Below are 15,974 nucleotides of genomic sequence, written 5' to 3'. Positions count from 1 at the left end.
ACCTTAAACATGAGACCTCTTGTTAGTACTTAGGCCAGTAATAGCACATTACAAGTGCCACGTGCGAGGGAAAAACCGTGATGAAAGAAAAGATAAACAAACGTTGAAGTTAGATCGTGTTAATTGATTCTGAAAGAAAAAAATTAATACACAAAATTAACAACTGTTAAGACAAAGTTTAACAAATAGAAATGCATGGAAAATATAAAGAAAAATTTAAACATCGCTCTTTAATTTGCATGTCTATTATCTCCCCTATTTTTCTAGTACTCCGTGATTCTGTATTGATCGTTTATTAAGGTCACTCTCCGTACACTTGCAATTAAACACGAAAGTTTTCACTGAATGTAATATTTTATTATAAAGATAATATGTTACGAATTCTTAATAATTGTCAAAAGTTGTGCATAGAAGATTTAGTTTACAATATATACTCGCATTAGTTCAATAACTTCCTTAACGTTATTAACTTGTTTTCATATGACTTGCGTTTTTTTAACGCTTTTTTCTTTGTTTGATATTTAATTTATTTAATTTGAAAAATTGTTCACAAGTTATTTGGACCCTAAAGATGCTTCTATTGACAGTCTCCACCTGGGTATCAAATGCCTAGCTGTTGAATAAGTACTGTCATCTCACCCGATAGTATGATGTGTAATTTTAATGGAAATCTATTTCCTGCAAGGACCCTGTACATGCACATTAAAGAATTTCATTCTTATTTTATTATTTAGTCACTGCATGACCCAACAACCCAACGACATAAGAAACAAAATTCGAATAAATAAAATGTTATAACAAAAATTAAAGAAACTCAATGGGAATTGTCCGCGAGTAGAGAGGATAGAGAAAATATGTAGCTAAGCGATGCAAAATATTTCAACTCATAACTTATTTTTCGCCACACTTATCATTGTGCTATCAAAAAATCCTTGGGAACACTGGACTGGCAATTCAAAAGTGTTCATCTTGCGCAACTTGCAGGAGTATTTTGAAGTTTCATTTATTGTGGGCTCAAAATCATGATACTGGACTTGACAAACAATTAAGTCTAATTTAAAAAAAAAAAAAAATTTAAGGTCACTCTATAAATTTGATTGATATAGTTATTTATAATTTATTTATTTAATTTTAGTGAATAAAGGTGACAGAATTGCTCAGCTGATATGTGAAAGAATTTATATTCCTGAACTAGAAGAATGTGAGGTAAAAAAAAGTCTTTTTAAATTTTTGGAACTGTATTATAATTAAAGGAGGCTTATCAGACACCAATCCAACTTCACAAAAAAGTCTGATACACTTCTAGTAGCTGGCATACAGACTTCATCGTACATTATGTTTACCTTAAAATTATTCTGTCTTTAAATTTAAACAGAATACGTTGGGCAAGATTTTTTTTTAATTTGTTGGATTACAGATCTGCCAACCCATTACTATGAGGTTCAGAAAAGAAAACAATTCATGGAATTTCATTCTTTTCAGCTTACCAGGCGGACATGCCAAAATGAGATTTTCTTTATCAGTTGGCATCTGACATTGCCTTGTTTATCCGTATTTTACTTATAAATGGACAAGTTTTTCTGCCAGTTAACATTACATTCACTCTGTGGTTAAAGCTTTCAAAATTTTAATAACTTTCTTAAACTATCCTGGATTTGTACCAAACTTGGACAGAAGCTTGTTTATGATCAAAAGCTAGTATCTAGAAGGAAATTTTGTAAAAATTTATTTCCTGTTTTTCCATATATTACTTATAAATGGACTTAGTTTTATTCCAGTTAACATTACGTACAGTCTGCAGTTAAAGTTTTTAAAACATTTATTAGATCATAAACCATCCTGGATTTTTACCAAACTTGAACAGAACTTCTTACAATCAAAAGATAGTATCTAGAGGAAAATTTTTAATAATTTTTTCCCCATTTTTGTTGAGTCTGCGACTGACAGCAAAAGTAGGCGAGACACTGGGTTCCGCGGAACCCTTACGAATTTTTGATGTTAATAGAGAAAATCCCACATAAGCAGAAATGCTAAGAATGTTGAGATCCACCTATAGTCCATTAACATCAGTCTGTCGGACAAAAAATCAAAATATTGATAAAAATTGTTTTTAATTACTGTTTTTAAAAATCCTAAATTTTGAAGTTATTCTGTGATGATGATGTGGAAAGCTTTATTGTGGTTTAATAGGTACTTACGAATCTGTTCAATCTGTTTTTCTGTGTTAACTTCTGGCGATCTTATTTTACAGAATTTAAATAAAACAGAACGAGGAGAAGGAGGATTTGGTTCTACAGGAACAAATTAGAAGGGGCATGGTGTAAAACCAACTAGATTAGAAGAGGCATGATGGAAAACTAGCAAGATTAAAAGGGGCATGATGGAAATCCAGTAAGATTAGAAGGGGCATGATGATAATGGAAACCCAACAAGATTAAAAGAAACCAAAAGAAATACAAACAGATCTTGTTACTGTGTCTGTCAACATCATTTGACTGGTTTAAGGCATTTTCTAAATGGTTGAGATTTTTATAGATGTCAATAGATTTCTGGATTTTGATAATTTGTACGCATAATGTCACCATTGTCTAGAATTTTTCTACTGGTATATTTTCATCCATGTTTCTTTATATATTGTCCAATATTCATAAATTGCTTTGTAAATTTCATATAATTATTGTATGTGTGTGTGTACTGATTAATGTTTGTGTAAATGAATCGTCGTATGAATCAGATAATTGTGTGTGTGTGTGTACTGGTAAACATTTGTGTAAATCAATCGTATGAATCAGCTTTTTTTGGGTCTTGTCATTTTGACTTCATCGCAATTGAAATCATGTAGCCATACAATGCCTATGTCTTTCAAAAGAATTGTAAGTGTTCAATTGTTATTTTGGCTGTTTCATTCAAATGGAAATGGGAGTTTAGACTTGAACACATTTTCTTTTACTGACCTATTCCCAAAAACCCTCGAGTCATATTGATACTAAACAATGTGAATGAAATGAGACAGTGACTAAGTATCATAATTTAGAATTATTGGTATTAACTGTACCAATTTTTCTGTCCCAGATGCACAAAGATATTAATAATCAAAATAAAGATAATCAGAAGTGAGTTTTTTGGGTAAAAATTGCATGAAATGCAATGAAAACCTCGTGGTACGGACAGTCTTCAAGATAAACTTTTAAATCTACAGGCCCTGAGCTCAATTTTTGGAAAATTTATAGTTAGAATCTGTTGGCCTATAGAGATGATTTTTACAGGCCCGGAAGCAATTTTAGAAGCCTGGGCTGCTTGGCCTGTGGTTAAGCGTGAAGACTGTGTAACGGACTTGATATTTAAATCTTCCAAGGTTTATCACTACCTTTGATAGTTTAAACAAAATAGTGAAGTGCAGTGATCATTCTTCAGATCCTATCAAGTCAATGTCATGCAATTTATCAATGCTATGTTATACTTAGATATTCAAGTTACGATATGATGTGTAGTGGAATTACTAAACTTGATTTGTTAAGAGAACTTTCTTTATTGAAAATTGCATAAGTAATGCATGGCATATGAATCTGTTATAAGGATAGGCTCAACTACAATGAAAAATCATGAACAAAGGAAGATAACTCCAACTCAAATTGATAAATTGCCTAGCTAATTACAATTCAGTATTTTATTTTAAATTAAATGAAAGCAATCTTTACCCTTTCAGTGCTCACAAGCACTTTGATTTATATCTATGACTGACTAGTGACAATTCAGCACCTTGCCTCATAGTAAATGCTGCATTGCATCCAAAAATTGAATATATTCTTCTTTTGCTTCTTCTAAACATGGATGCTTTTATTTAAGTAAACAATATTTTATTCAATATATATTAACAATAATAAATGGTTGTATTGTTATAAAGTGCTGATACATAATCGACTTATGCTTTGAATTAGATCTGATAGGTTAGGTGTATGTGCAAGCTGTGTTTTAGCAAACTTGAACGTCTTGAAATTGATATTTATGTCTTTGAGAAGTGTTTCCATCTCAGTGCTTGATTGCTCAATACAAATAACTACTGTTTAACATGTCTACAAAACAGATTGAATCAAATAGTTGCAGCTTCAAAAATAAATATGGTTTGATTTATAATTTATTAAATTATATTTGCTAGTTGCACTAATTTTAGTTATATGAATAGCAGTTAATTGTTTTGAGCAACATTGTTGACTGTTTTACATGCTCTTAAGGATGTTTGCTACTCTAGTTTTATACTTTTTTGTCAGATATTCGGAATCCTCTAGTTTTATCCAATGTAGTGCCAATAAAAATTTTGCCTGCTAACCCTCAGTTTTCTTTGCATAATTTTATTACATACAGTTTATAAAGCAATTTTTGAAAATCTTATGAAATCCTTGTTATTTTTTCATAGTTTTAGAAAGTAAACAGGTGCTAATGTTAAATGTATGAAAAATCTAGAGAGAATCATTTCCCGCCAAATTTTCAATTGATTATATCTCATAAACAAGGACACGGACCTGTCATTTTTTTCTGCCTTTTAAGTTCTGTTATTTATAAACTATCAATTTATGATAGTCTTTTAAAAAACTTGTTATTTTGAAACAGAGGAGCGAACATCCTTAAGGTGGTACCCAACACCTTGACTAATATTAATTTGGCTCATTTAATTTTCATAAAATTTTGACAAAATGTTTACTTTGACCCTTTGACAAAAATATAAAAATTTCAAAAAATTTGAACCAACCACTTTATCAGAAAAATTTCATTGGTTATATAGCAGTTTGACAAACACCAATTTTGATCATTGAGAAGCTTAATATTTCCTTAACAATACAACGTAATTAAAACGTTTAGCTGATTTTTACAGAGTTATCTCCCTGTAGTGTTAGGTACCACCTTAAGTATGTTCAAATGTTTATAGTGCTGTTTGTTTGTATTCTACCTCCTGTAATTATTTTGTTGCTTTGTTTTATTATGTTTGAAAGGTCCTGTAAGCTACCAGGTTTTCTTTGAATTGTTCTCGTATGGCTTTATCCTGGAATCAGAAAAGTTCTAAATCTGTGATTCAAAGAACGAAAAGTATAATGCAAAATTATAAAGTATTTATAATAAAATATTGATCTATCTGCTATAAAAAACACTTTTTTGCAAATGTGTAGACCTCTGTTAAACCAACCAAGGATTTGTATAGTGAGAAGGATTGGAATCTTACAGTTTTTCGATACATCTCGCGTATCGTGAAAAGTCACATACTTGCCACTTCAAATGTATACACGTCTATAAGTAAATAACCAGTTGAACAACGTGTTGGGCAACATAAATACATGTATTCTAACCCACAAATTTTGGAAATATTATATTCTTGAATAAAAATTTCTTGCAGCATTGGCTTAAATAATAAATAAATGTCTTTAAATGTCTTTAACCCACAAATTTGGAAATATGTGCTTGAAAAAAAATCGTGCAGTATTGTCTCGAAAAAATAAATAAATGTTTCTAACAATGTTTGAATATAATTGTTTGTACAGGAAACATACTTACCCCTGTCAATATTGTCAAACATGATAATATCAACTGTTTTGTTATTCCAATCCATCTCACTATACAAATCCTTGAAACAACCAAGAGGTTTATTTGGTAATCACGAGTTGTGCTAACTTTTGCGGACCGGCTGTTTAAGGGGCATGAAAAAGGATAACTGAAGTTTACAGGACCTAAGATACCACCACCTTGTGTTCAATCTGTAAATAGTATTATTACAATTGTAGTATATTTAGTTATGGGGTACCAGTTTTGTAGTATATTTAGTTATGGGGTACCAGTTTTGTAGTTTATCCTGTAATAGATAGTACCAGTATAAATGGCATATCCAGAATCTCTGGTTAATAAGGATGTACAAATAGTGTTGTATATCCAGTTTAGGAGACCGTGGTGTAAAGTTGCTTCTCCTAAAAAAAAAAAGAATGACTGGTTTAGTGTATTTAGAAGCTCCAGCATACTTAAGTTATCTATCAAAAATATCTCTATTGTTCAAAAGATATTTCGAGTTCTAATAATATCTTTAGTGTTCAAAAATATCTTGTGTTCAAAAATATCTTGTGTTCAAAAATACCTTGATTGTTCAAAAATAACTTGTGTTCAAAAATATCTCGATGTTCAAAAATAACTTGTGTTCAAAAATATCTTGAGTGTTCAAAAATATGTGTTGAAAAATATCTTGTGTTCAAAAATATGAGTGCATTAATATCTTGTGTTCAAAAATGTCATGAATGTTCAAAGATGTATTGTTTTCTATTTTACAAAGAGATTGACATACTTCTTCTGATAGTATTTATTGATGTACCCCTACATTTATGTGTTTTAATGCACAGTTATGGGGTTTATTGACATCTAGCAAAGATATCTGTACAAAACGGTGCTAGGGGAGGAGGGGGGGGCCATCTTGAACTTGAAAGATGTTCCATTTTACATTCAAGATTTTGTTAAACTTGAGGTAAAACAATATTCCAATTGTGTAGCTATCTGCTTCTTGATTTAAGAGAAATATAACCATAGGCGGATCCTGGGGGGCCCGGCCCCCCCTTTTGTGGGAAAAATTTGGTTGATTATATAGGGAATCACTGAAGCATGACTGGAGCGGGCCCCCCCTTAGGTCAGTCAGTGGGCCCCCCCTTATGAAAAGTTCTGGATCCGCCACTGATAACTATTCAACTGAACAAATATTTAAAATTGCAATTATATTAGAATTGAGTGCCAAAAAATTATATAGAAGAAAAAAGAAAGAGGCTATGTAAAGCATTACTCTTATGATGTTGACAGGTATTACATTCCATCAATGCATTATTTTACTGCATCAACTTTTATATTGCAGAATTGAGATTTGTCAGTTGTATTATTAAATCAGTTTTCCTAATGTATGCATCATTCTCTCTTCGCCTTCAGTTTCTGTTTAAAAAGAAGTAAAAAAAAAATTGTGAATCAGAAAAAAAATCCTTTTATGAAAAGGGTTTATGAACAAAACAATTTTGATATGTTTTAAAAGCACTTTGAAAAAGTTATTATATTTTTAATAAAATTTTCAGTAGATATTTTTATTTATTCTGCCTTGATTTAGACACAGCTGTATGATGTGATTAGCTTTTTGTCTCGCCCTGACAAATCGAAAAATCTGAGATTAGGCTTGCTGTTTCCTGCTGGGGTGGTGTCAACAATGTATTAGTTTGATTAGGTCAAGTTTGCACTTTGTAAATACAGCTGTTTCACAAACCACACCTCTTTTGGGGAGATGTATAGTATTCCTAGATATATTGTTTGTTTACCTACTGGTTCCCAGATATGATCTATGTTGCATCTCATAGAGACATAACTTGGGAATGTTACCAGTATTAATACACATGGATAGTGGCCAAATTGAAATCTTTTGAGGACCCAAAGTGAAGGGAGTAGTAGTACAGAATTTTAGTACAAGTTTAACTCTTTTAAGTTTGAGACATATAAATGTTGAAAAGATGCCGCACAGCCCTATGTTTTGACTTTTGAAAAAAATAGTAGTGCATATGAATGTTCCATTCTAGGATATAAATTTTTACGAAACTAAATAGTGAAAGCGGCAGTTTAAGCTGTAAAAGGAGTTCCTATGGGATATTGTATTGTCTATACTTTCAGAAGTGCAACCTTAATGGGGCACCAGTAGTGGTAGGTCTATGATAATTGGTAAGCAGTATGTAGTATTATCATTGGCACATCTCATTTCCATGAAGTTATTTGGCTGTCATAGTCTACTGACTTGTATACTTGCTTAGTTTACTAGTGGTAGAGCCATGAAATTTGGTATGCAAATGTATTAGTATTGGCACATCTCATTTCCATGAAGTTATTTGGCTGTCATAGTCTACTGATTTGTATACTTGCTTAGTTTACTTGTGGTAGAGCCATGAAATTTGGTATGCAAATGTATTAGTACTGGCACATCTCATTTCCATGGAAATAATTTGACTGACTTTTCATTCATAGTCTATTGACTTTGCATATTTTGCATAGTTTGTTTAAAGTTTGTGTCTTAGGTTTGTTAAAAGGGATCCACTTATGACAAGTCAATGGGATTAGTAGGCAGTTTACAAATATTGACATTTCTCATTTCCATGGAGATTACTTAGTTTTGTACCTTTAGACATTGTTCATTGACTTGGAAAGTGATCAAATATTTACATTTTGATTGCAACATTAACATTATACATGGATTTTCTCGCTGCATTGACATTGGTGGCCTTCGGCTGTTGTCTGCTCTTTGGTCTTTTGTCTCTTTGACATATTCCCCATTTCCATTCTCAATTTTATATATCAATAAAACTTAAGGAGAGACATGTCTCTGTCAACAGTTTATTGTCTGATTAGTGAAAAAAATGTACTGGAGATTTGATAACAGTTCAGCATCCTCGATTGATGATTACCACCAATCTAGAGGCTGCTTGTTTGTCCAAGAAGTATTTTTGTGCAAATGTTGTGTATTCTGATTAGAAGCACTTGCATACTAGAACATTATTTTAGTATGCTGTTTCATTATACCCCACGCAACGAGTTGCGGAGGGTATAATGTTTTTGACCCGTCCGTCTGTCCGTCCGTCAGTCCTGTTTCTTGTCATCGCAACTCCTCTCAAACCACACAACAGAATTTCACGAAACCTTTTTAGATAATAAGGACATACTATGTAGTTGTGCATATCGACAGGAAATTACGATTTAATTTTTTTTCTAGGAGTTACGCCCCTTTGAACTTATTTACTTTAATGTACTACTGCAACAGTTTGTCATCTCAACTCCTCTGAAACCACACAACACAATTTCATGAAACTTTGTAGATAATAAGGACATACTACGTAGATGTGCATATCGACAGGAAATTACGATTCAATTTTTTTTCAAGGAGTTACGCCCCTTTGAACTTATTTGCTTCAATAAACCTCTGCAACAGTTTGTCATCGCAACTCCTCTGAAACCACACAACAGAATTTCATGAAACTTTGTAGATAATAAGGACATACTACGTAGATGTGCATATCGACAGGAAATTACGATTCAATCTTTTTCTAGGAGTTACGCCCCTTTGAACTTATTTGCTTCAATATACCTCTGTAACAGTTTGTCATCGCAACTCCTCTGAAACCACACAACAGAATTTCATGAAACTTTCTGGATAATAAGGACATACTATGTAGATGTGCATATCGACAGGAAATTATGATTCAATTTTTTTTTCTTACAGTTATTTTATTTCTCCAGTGACAATGTGGGGACGTGGGGTATGTGAGCGTGCTCACTAAGGTTCTTTAATTATATTTGCATTTAGTTTTTCATAAAGGTAGATTATGGTTGAACAAGGAAGAAAATAAATATAATTGCAGTAGACATTTAGAGGTTGACATAAGGCCAACAATAAACTAGTGCAGCATGCTGCATGTCAACGTTTGTCCCACTTCTATCAGAGACATATAATTGTATTATCATAAATATTTCAAACATCAAAGGTCTCTATCTCTCCCCTCGATAAAAAAGCACCAAGATGTCGCTAAAGAAACCCACTTTTGGGCAGGAACAAAAACGTAACTAGGATAAACACTTGTGTCGGGCGCGGATCCAACCATTTTAAAAGGGGGTTCCAACCATATGTCCCAATACAAAAGCATTAGTTGTCAAACAAATGGGGATAACACATCCCTGGATCCGTCACTGTGCGTACTAGTTCACTTTGATCCCCTTTAATCTCATTCAGTGGAATGCAAATGTTACATTAGAAAATATCGCTACTCCACATAAGAAACGCATTTATCGATTCGCACTTCCCATAGACTTGAAGAACATACAATAAAATTGTAACGAGGAGAAATGTTACAAAATAAGTTATTTATAAAATATACAGTATCAAAGATGGCTTCAAGTTAGCTCTACTAAAATGAAATTATGTAATAGCTTTTGCTGTACTTGTAGTATATTTCATCGTGGAAGGTCCCAATTTAATCATTTCTCTAGCTATTTTGTCATTTTCAACCGAACTCTTCAGGACAGGTATCAGTAGCATTAGTATAGGCTTAACAAGTATCAAACAAAAAATATCCTGAAACTACAGAGCAAAATAAAGTGAACCAAAAGCTCTTTCCATTCACCATGTTCACCAATTTTCATGTTTTCCCGATTATCCTATTTTCTGGAATTAAATTTACCTATTTTCGAACATACCGGTTTATTCATCGTCATAAAGTATTGTCTTTGTGGGAATATTACAATTTTCAAGTTATCTCTGGTCAGATTAAAAAGTTAAAGGAACATATTTTTTTACAGAAATGATTTAAGTAATTATTTGATTATATCTACTAGATCTTTTACAGTTAATGTTAGGAACAAGGTCAGTTTGAATTTAGCTTAACTTGAAAAATTAATTTAATTCGAAAGTCAGTAATCTTTGCCGCATACCTATAGCCCAGTACTGAGTCTGTACTTCGGTACTGGCATTCATGAACAGAGTGAGACGCATAGTGTTAGATTGAGATTTAATTGCTGTTATAAAATTTTGGAAATCATTTTAAATTAAGAAACATATCTCCTTCGTGCAATGCTCTGTTCCTTGTCAAGATTTGGCTATATAGATATAAGAAGATGAGGTATGAGTGCCAATGAGACAACTCTCCATCCAAGTCACAATTCATAAAATTAAACCATTATAGGTCAAAGTACGGCCTTCAACACGGAGCCTTGGCTCACACCGAACAGCAAGCTATAAAGGGCCCCAAAAAATTACTAGTGTAAAACCATGCTTAAATAGGTCCTTGTTGGTTTGGTATTTATTAGGTTTTGTATTTTCAAGTATTTTGACCTCCCAAACTATATAAATTGTTTCTACATTATTTTGATATCATAATGACATTATTACTACATGCATATTTCAAAATTTGTTCTTGCAAACGTTTGATACTTTCCTTGTAGAAAACGTACATAACATTGAAGAGGGTCTGGAGGGGGGGGGGGGGTCCTTCATTTCTGTATTCTTTAATTTTTTAGGCCATTTTTCTCTGTTCTTTATACTTTTTGCACATTGTTCTCTATTCTTTATATTTTAGCACCTCATTATTCTCTATTCTTAATATTTTTGGTCCATTTTTCTCTATTCTTTATATTTTTTGCAATTTATTCTCTATTCTGTAAATCCCCATCAAGGGGTCCATTAATTTTGTGTTTGCAAGGGCGATAACTTTTTTTGTCACTGCATTTCGCACTATGTACGTATTTAAATTTAAATATAGACTATTTACCTGTTTTGAAAGTCTAAATAAAACAGAAATAGCATATCCGGATGTTAATAATGTCAACGTCAACAAGAAAATTGAGATAGAAAGGTATTTTGATAAGTAATTGTTTTATTTGTGTTGTTCTGTTATTACCGAATTATTGGTAATGTCATTTCCCAATGTTAAAATGGGGAAGGGGACAGGATAAAATTTAACTTCTTTCGATTTGTTTTCCTGGGAGGTAAACGAGCTTATTTTACATGTGATCTTAATGCTTTGTTCTGGTAAGATGAAATATGCAAGATACACGATGTTAATGTTTACAATGTGAATAAAAGAAGGCGATTTACGACAATGAGACAGCAACCTATCAACGCAATTATTCAAATGACATTAAGAGATGTAAATGCATTGAATAAAAGAAGGCGATTTACGACAATGAGACAGCAACATAACAAATCAACGCAATTATTCAAATGACATTAAGAGGTGAAAATGCATTGTCTTCAACAAATATAATGAGATATGTATCTAACGATATGTCAATCTCTAAAGCACACTGAAACCGTTGCCTATACAATATATCAAGCTCCAAATCACCCTGAAACAGGTGCCTATACAATACGTCAATCTCTAAAGCACACTGATACAGTTGCCTATACAATATGTCAATCTAAAAAGCACACAGAAAAAGACTATACAAATAGTCAATCTCTAAAGCACCCTGAGACAGTTGCCTATACAGTAGGTCAATCTCTAAAGCATTCTGATAAGGTGCCTATACAATATGTCAATATCTAAAATCACACAGATACAGTTGCCTATACAATATGTCAATATCTAAAGCACACAGAAACAGTTGCCTATACAATATGCCAATCTCTAAAGCACCCTGAGACAGTTGCCTATACAATATGTCAATCTTTAAAGCACACTAATACAGTTGCCTACACAATACGTCAATCTCTAAAGCACACTGATACAGTTGCTTATACAATATGTCAATCTCTACAGCACAAAGAGACAGTTGCCTATGCAATATGTAAATCTCTAAATCACCCTCAAACAGGTGCCTATGCAATATGTCAATCTCTAAAGCACCCTGAGACAGGTGCCTATACAATATGTCAATCTCTAAAGCACACTGATACAATTGCCTATACAATATGTCAATCTCTAAAGCACACGGAAACAGTTGCCAATACAATGTGTCAATCTCTAAAGCACACAGATACAGTTACCTATACAATATTTCAATCTCTGAAGCACTCTGATACAGTTGCCAATACAATGTGTCAATCTCTAAAGCACACAGATACAGTTACCTATACAATATGTCAATATCTAAAGCACACAGAAACAGTTGCCTATACAATATGTCAATCTCTAAATCACTCTGATACAGTTGCCAAAACAATGTGTCAATCTCTAAAGCACACAGATACAGTTACCTATACAATATGCCAATTTCTAAAGCACACATATACAGTTGCCTATACAATATGTCAATATCTAAAGCACACAGATACAGTAGCCTATACAATATGTCAATCTCTAAGGCACACTGATACAGTTGCCAATACAATGTGTCAATCTCTCAAGCACACAGATACAGTTACCTATACAATATGTCAATATCTGAAGCACACAGATACAGTTGCCTATATAATATGTTAATGTCTAAGGCACACAGATACAGTTACCTATACAATATGTCAATCTCTAAAGCACAATGAGACAGTTGCCTATACACTATGTCAATATCTAAAACACACCGAGACAGTTGCCTATACAATATGTCAATCACTCAAGCGTTCTTAGACATGCGCCTTTACAAAATATCAAGCTCTTAGTCACCCTTAGATTTGTGCCTATTAAAAAAGTCAAGCTCAGAATCCTCTTAATCACCTTAAGACATGTGCCTTTACAAGTTGTCAAGCTCTTAATCAACTTACCATTGGTGCTTTTATAAAAAGTCGAGCTCTAAATTACCCAAAGACATGTGCTTTTACCATATGCCAAGCTCTTAATCTGTTTTATGAAAGAAATTTGTAAAAGGGAAAATTCACTTGTTTGTTTTCCAATCCTAATAATTGTTATCATTTTCTCAATAACGTAAACAATTTTAATCCCCAAATGCGCGCAAATGTAATGCGCCTCCAATTATACCATCATTATTTAGGGAATCTTTGTTTTCTTTTCTTTTGTAGGTTTTTGTCATTGAGTAATGAATATATCCGAGAAAGAACCTATGTCTATGGAAGATAATGAGAAATACACTATCACAAAAACTGAAGAATATAGGTCACTTACAGTTGAACACTGTAACAAAGCAGGAAATTCGGGGACCAGTATAACAGATCACAAAGAATCAATAATGGCTGGGCAAGGAAGCGAAACCGTCTTATCTAAAACAATTAAAAAAAACTTTGTTAGAATATGTGAACTTCTCGAAGCTTTTCCTCTAAGTGACTATCTTCTGCAACATGAAGTCATTACAATGGGGGAACACTCTGAACTTCGACAGAAATGGAAGTATAGTCACTCAGAAGCAAATGACGATCTGTTGAAAAAACTCTGTAAGCGAGAATTTGATCCAAAAATTCTAGAGACAGCTTTAAAAGAGACCAAACAAACCGGTGTTCTAAAAATGCTGTTCGTTATGTATTAAAGAATATTTAGCACGGTGTTATTCTTTAAGCTCGTCAGGTCTGAGGTGCTCGTCGTGAGTCATTTCCAATACTTTGAATCCGTGTTAGACATGTTCTTTAAGTTCGACAGGTCTGAGGTGCTAGTCGTGAGTCATTGCCAATACTTTGAGTCCGTGTTAGACCTGTTCTTTAAGCTCGCCAGGTCTGAGATGCTAGTCATGAGTCTTTGTCAATACTTTGAGTCCGTTATCTGTCGTATAGCTTTTCAATTTTATAAATCTTAAATCTCCTGTGCGAGTTAAACCAAACATTGCCTACATTATCCTTAGAGTGTATAATTTACAAAGTTTGTCCGATTTCTGTTATCTAACAACAAAAATTCAATAGCAAACTCTCGGAATAATTTTTTTAATACGCATTAGTCAATTTCAAACTTGAGAAAATAATTCATTTGTGACCCCCTTTAAGAATAATGGATCCCTACAAGGATACGATCCGGGTAAAGTTATCGGTCCATTAAATAAACTTATTCTAAAAGGTTACCAATTCAACACTATAATTAGATCTTTGAATATTGTTTTTATTGGTATTAATATTGATTTTGTTATCAGTAAATTAAAATGAAACTAAATATTATTTGTATATACAATGCACATGCATGGCTCTACAATATGTCGATACCTGTATCTTGGCATTGCACAAGGTCATGTTTTTCTCTGACTGTTAATGCCATCTTTACACTAAATCCATTGGATGTTGGATGTGTACTGAGTGATGTTTTAGTCTTAGATGCATGATTTTTTATTAGTTGTTATTGGCTTTGAACTAGCTGTCAGTAACTGCGAGTACTCTCAGATCTGTACTTAGTGTCTTTTTGTTGTGGCGATGTATAAGTACCCTGTCACGTCCACTCTGTGTTTTTGTTAGATGTATTTCTGCTTTGTATCGATCTGACGAGTTAAGCCCTTTTTAACTGATTTTATATATAAAAAGAAGATGTGGTATGATTGCCAAATGAGACAACACTCCACAAGAGACCTAAATGACACAGAAATTAACAACTGTAGGTCACCGTACGGCCTTCAACAATGAGCAAAGCCCATACCGCATAGTCCATTATAAAAGGCCCCGAAATTGGGGCGTCTTCAAGCTAGTTTAACCCCGCCACGTTCTGTATGAACCTGTCCCAGGAGCCTGTAATTCAGTGGTTGTCGTTTATTGCTGTATATCATAATTATTTGTTTTTCGTTCATTATTTTGTACATAAATCAGGCCGCAAGTTTTCTCGTTTGAATTGTTTTAAATTTGTCTTTTTATAGCTGACTATGCTGTATGGGTTTTACTCATTGTTGGCCTTATGTTGACCAATAGTTGTTAATTTCTGTGTCATTTGGTCTCTTGTGGAGAGTTGTCTCATTGGCAATCATACCACATCTTATTTTTATATAGCGTCGTTTTAGGATTTTATCCTTACATTGTGCAGAAAATATCGACAAACAGCATTTCTGGTTGTAATAACGTATTTCTTATGAATATAAAAGGTCTCAAATATATATTACAATGCATAGGATATAATTCAGATGGTATATTTAATTTGTTTGTCCTACGCCGATGCAAATAGTCAATGATTCGATGACGACCAAGTACTATGAATGGCGGACCATGTCAGTATGAGTGGCGGATCATGTCAGTATGAGTGGCGGGTCATGTCAGTATGAGTGGCATACCATGTCAGTATGAGCGGCATATCATGTTAGTATGTGAGTGAATAAACTCATCATATATACCAGGATTTAAAATGTGTACGTCAGACGAGCGTTTCGTTTACAAAAGACTCATCTGATTGCCAATGAGACAACTATCCACCAAAGTTCAATTGAAGTGGAAGTAAGTGTTATATGCAACTGTACTGCCTTCAACAATGAGAAAAACCCATATAGTATAGTCGGCGATAAAAGGCCCCGACATTAAAAATATGAAACAATTCAAATGAGAAAACTAACGGCCTAATTTATAACAAAACAATTTACAAAAAACAAAT

At 33.1% G+C, this 15,974-nt stretch overlaps 1 protein-coding gene and 1 long non-coding RNA gene across 2 annotated transcripts in view; both read left to right on the top strand.

Annotated features, from left to right (window-relative positions):
* The window catches only part of LOC127732543 (deoxyuridine 5'-triphosphate nucleotidohydrolase-like), a 36,169-nt gene extending 29,080 nt beyond the window's left edge, over positions 1–7,089 (top strand). Inside the window, exons 5-6 of the mRNA XM_052241595.1 lie at positions 1,136–1,206; positions 2,252–7,089. Coding sequence (XP_052097555.1) covers positions 1,136–1,206; positions 2,252–2,308 — 128 coding nt within the window. The 3' untranslated portion in view covers positions 2,309–7,089. The remainder of the gene's footprint in view (positions 1–1,135; positions 1,207–2,251) is intronic.
* Positions 7,090–11,247: 4,158 nt separating this feature from the next.
* LOC127732495 (uncharacterized) lies at positions 11,248–13,969 on the top strand. The gene is made up of 2 exons (XR_007996280.1): positions 11,248–11,390; positions 13,493–13,969. It is a non-coding gene; the product is annotated as an uncharacterized LOC127732495 (long non-coding RNA).
* Positions 13,970–15,974: the final 2,005 nt, after the last annotated feature.

The sequence above is a fragment of the Mytilus californianus genome, unplaced genomic scaffold, assembly GCF_021869535.1.
Source record: "Mytilus californianus isolate M0D057914Y unplaced genomic scaffold, xbMytCali1.0.p SCAF_25, whole genome shotgun sequence".
Taxonomy (NCBI): domain Eukaryota; kingdom Metazoa; phylum Mollusca; class Bivalvia; order Mytilida; family Mytilidae; genus Mytilus; species Mytilus californianus.
Note: the sequence above shows the minus strand (reverse complement) of the source record. Positions and strands in the feature narration are given on the sequence as shown.